We start from the raw sequence: 3,992 nt of genomic DNA on the forward strand, positions 1-3,992 counted from the left end.
GTGTTTTATCTGGATGTTGCATATGTTTCACACATATGTTGTAAGTGTTTTATCTGGGTATCGTATATTTGCAATGGTTTTCAAGTGTTTTTAGGTGTTTTTGTAATTGTTTCAGAAGCATATTTCAAGTGTTTCATCTGTCTTTTTTTTGTGTATGTTGCAAGTGTTGCATCTGAATGTTTCAAAAGTAGATCAGGTGAGTGCAGCGGATCTCCATATGGTCGGATTTTTTTATGGTGTTTCTCGCCTCCACGGCGGTTAGTGGCGGCAGGCAGACCACGCCCTGCAGCAGTGGTCACCGTTGGCTTAAGACTCCTCTTTGTACGGGTGCCTCCATGCGGCGTGGGCCTCACGTAGGTGCGCAAAATGACACGGGAAGCGGACTACAAGTATGGGTGTCTGGGCACCCCATCTGTCCGGACGTATGAGTGTTAGCAGCGCCATTAATTTTTGGCAAGTGCGGGTTTGAGTTTTGCTGGTGAGGACGCTTGTATTTATGGATGGATATTTCGTTGCCCTCAGTCCCCCAGACAGTTTGCTGAGTACTAGCGTGCCCTCGATGTGAGATGTAGCTTATGGGTGTGCATGTTCCATAAGAATGTACCAAACTTATGTTAGGTTTTCCGTAGTAGAACTCTGATGTATGGATATGCGCTTGTGCTAAACTAAGTGTGAAATAAAACTTTTGATGTGAATTTAAATACTTTTAGTGTGATGTGAAATTATATTAAACTATGAATTCTCTTGTGCAATTGATCCTGGATCAAGGCGGCATAGTTTTAGGCATTACAAATGATAGAATATGGGGACGACCGAATTAATTGGGTTAAGCCGATATTGGATCTTAAATTATTGTACAAATGTAAAACACAGATATTGTACAAATGTAAAACACAGATATTGAATTAATTGGTTGTTGCATATACTTTGAGAATGTCGACTTTTGCATAAAAAATGTAAAACACAGATATTGGATTTCAAATTATTGTACAAATGAGATCGAATCGGAATACGATTTGAGCGAAAGATGCATTTCAAGTTTGAGGTATATTCAAACTAATTAATCACCCACACATCCTTTAATCAAACTGTACTCCAAACACCGTAAGATGTGTAGGATAAATCTTGTGGAAGATGTATTTTATGAGGAAATCGTGGCGAAATTTTGGTCATTGATACCTTAGGAGGATCAAATTCTGATAAAAGAACACAGTTGGGAATTGTGATATTTGACAATGGCCCTTATTTAAATTGGTGATGGAAGTATGGTGTATGGACATGTGAAATGTACAGTACTAGTACAGTTCAGATCCTAACCAGAAGGGAAAAAAAACTTGAAATTATGCATACAAATTTGAGGGAGATTTGGCTCTAATCTCAGTAAACGTAAAACTGTTCCTACCAAGGTTTTTCTTTGCTGACGGAAGAACCGCTCTTCGAAGACGGACACTCGAAGTACTAAGAACAGGGGGGGACGCTAGGCACTAGTACTCCGGCAGCTGTTGCAGGATCGCAGCAGCCAGCGCGTCGGTGAACTTGGGATCCTTGGTGAGCGAGCGCGCCATCTGCTCCACCAGCGCCGTCCGGAAATCCGGCGACGCGATCTCCTGACACAGCTTCTTGAGGTCGGGCGCCTCGGCGGCCTCGAGCAGCCGCACGCCGCCCCCTCCATTCTTGGTGATGTCCAGCGTGATGGTCGGGCCGGAGGAGTTGATGGAGATGGAGCACGGCACGGGCCCGTTCGCCGTCGCGGGGCTTGGGAGCTCTCCGGCGCGCGTCGGGCTCGGGTGGTTGTGCTCGCCCTCGTACGTCGCCACCAGCACGGAGCTGTCCTGCGCGCTCCTCTGCACCTGTTCCATTCCAAGGATTGAACAGAGTTGTCGTCAGCGACAGACTGCCTTCTTCTTGGCGGCCGACGATCACCGCGAAGAAATGCGTGAAATGAAATATAGTACCTTCTTCTTGACGGGGCAGGAAGGAGCGTACGCGCAGCGGAAGTAGGCTCTCGGGGACGGGTTGTCGCGCGTCACCTTCTGGCCGTACTTTCGCCATTGGTAGCCGTCTTTGACGGTGAGTGTGGTGTCGGAGGGGTCGATACGGGTGCAGACCCTGGTGACCTTGATCCGCCTGCACGTGCCCTCGTCGGTGAGGGCGCTCTCGACGGTATGGTCGCCGGGCTCCGCCTTGGTGTTGCCGTTGCCGTCGCTCGAATTCGACGGCGGCTCCAGGCTGTCCCTGCTCATCTTCCTGCTGCTGGCCTGGTGGTGGCTGTCGGGGGAGCTCTGCCGCGCGACCTGGCTGGCGTACAGGTAGGCGATCATCTCGGTGAGCCGCCGGTTCTCCTCGCTGACCTGGGTGAGCCGGGCCTCCAGGGTCTTGGCCTGCCACATCATTATGCATGGCGATCGTTCAGTTACCAAGCGGAGCAAGGAAGCCGATCGAGCGGCGAGGAAGACAGGCAGCGGTCGGTCCGTCAGAAAGGGACGATGTCACCCTGCAGCCAGCGGCGGGCGGACGGTCAAGCCTCTCAGCGTCAGCTGTCGTTTCCGGGCGGCTCCCCAGTGACGATGGCGAAAGGCCGACGCTGAGGTCCAAGCAGACCGGGGAGCAGCCGGCGCGGCGCGCCGAGTCCATGAGCAGCATCGATGACCTGCGCTGCGTCTGTGTCTCTCCGCGTAAGCGAGCGTGCAGTGCAGCTGTCTCTCCGCACTCGGATCGGAACGAATGCTTTCCGCAGGAAGGGCGTGGTGGTTAATATAGCGGAAGGGACGAACCGCCGAAGGGGGGACCTCGGAGCAAGCAGCCAAGCCAGAGGGATGGACGACGACGGGCCGGGGATTGGCGCGTGCAACCAAACGAAACCAAGAGCGCCCGGTGCCTTCTTCAATTCTGTTTGTTTCCGGTGGTAAGCACGCACGGGCCCGGATTTACATCAACGAAGATCTATTCGAGTATTGTATTGTGTTCGCATTTCGCTCGTGTTGCGTGGGAGAATGGCGGCTTTGGTTTTGCCTTCCTAGTAGCAGCACATGACGAGACGTGGGTGAAGCTAAAATGTCCGCTCTCTGTTATTTGTTCTGTACGTGGTGCTATAGCTCTTCACGCATGGAAATAAGGGGGAAAAAAAACAAAAACGAATTTACCCAAATATCACTGTTAAAGTTATGCCTTGCAACGATCTTAAGACTGGTTCTACTTATTATGAGGCCAACCTCTGTCGTATAATAGCCGGTTCATCCATAAGACGCCTCCCACTGAAAGATAAAAAAATATATCTAATCATCTCTTTGTCTCCCACACCTCGCCGCCCTGCCTATTCCGTTCACCATAGCGCCACCGTTCCTGTCACCACCCAGCGTTGCCGTCTCTGTTGCCCCCACCCGTAGCAGCGCCTTCTGCCACCATCAGTGGTGCAGACACTTCTGCCCCTGCCTTAGCACCGCCGTCTTATACCCCTATCCTCGGTCGAGGATTGCTGGCATGGACCCAACCATATAAAGGATGACTGGCCATGCATAGAGGGTCTCGGACTCTCGGTGGAGGATCTGATGCATCGGGTGGGTTCTTCTCGATGCACCGAGGTAGGTTCTTCTCGACGCTAGTGGAGCTTTCGGCAAATCAACTGGTGCAAGGAAAAAGGCGAGGCCATGGCGACGTCTGTATGTAGATTCACCTCGAACTTGCGATCTTTCTAATCTTTTATTCCATAAGGGCGAGTCTTAAGCCTCAAACCCGGCCATATGAATTTTTGGCTTAACTAGTAATGTTGTAATGTACGAAACTAACCCCAAGAAATCTAGGTCAGCCGCCTTAAGGTTGATGACATTGACACACTTCGATGCCCTTACTGTGGCAGCTTGTGGGCACACAAAATTAAAGCATACTAGAAGTACACCTGTCTAAAAAATCTTAGGTTTGAACTAAGTCAAACTTTAATAAGTCTATGCAAATTTAAAAGAAATAGTATTAGTAATTGTATATCCAAATTTATA

The 3,992-nt window shown here is 50.1% G+C and overlaps 1 protein-coding gene across 1 annotated transcript; it reads right to left on the reverse strand.

Moving 5' to 3' along the window:
• Nucleotides 1–1,034: 1,034 nt before the first annotated feature.
• LOC136546231 (WRKY transcription factor WRKY76-like) lies at nucleotides 1,035–2,901 on the reverse strand. The gene is made up of 3 exons (XM_066538197.1): nucleotides 2,489–2,901; nucleotides 1,956–2,412; nucleotides 1,035–1,850 (listed from the first exon to the last, which is right to left on the reverse strand). The coding sequence occupies exons 1-3, from the start codon at nucleotides 2,641–2,643 to the stop codon at nucleotides 1,485–1,487; spliced, it is 978 nt and encodes a 325-aa protein (XP_066394294.1). The 5' UTR covers nucleotides 2,644–2,901; the 3' UTR covers nucleotides 1,035–1,484.
• Between the last annotated feature and the right edge of the window lie 1,091 nt (nucleotides 2,902–3,992).

Source organism: Miscanthus floridulus, chromosome 3 (genome assembly GCF_019320115.1).
Source record: "Miscanthus floridulus cultivar M001 chromosome 3, ASM1932011v1, whole genome shotgun sequence".
Lineage (NCBI taxonomy): Eukaryota > Viridiplantae > Streptophyta > Magnoliopsida > Poales > Poaceae > Miscanthus > Miscanthus floridulus.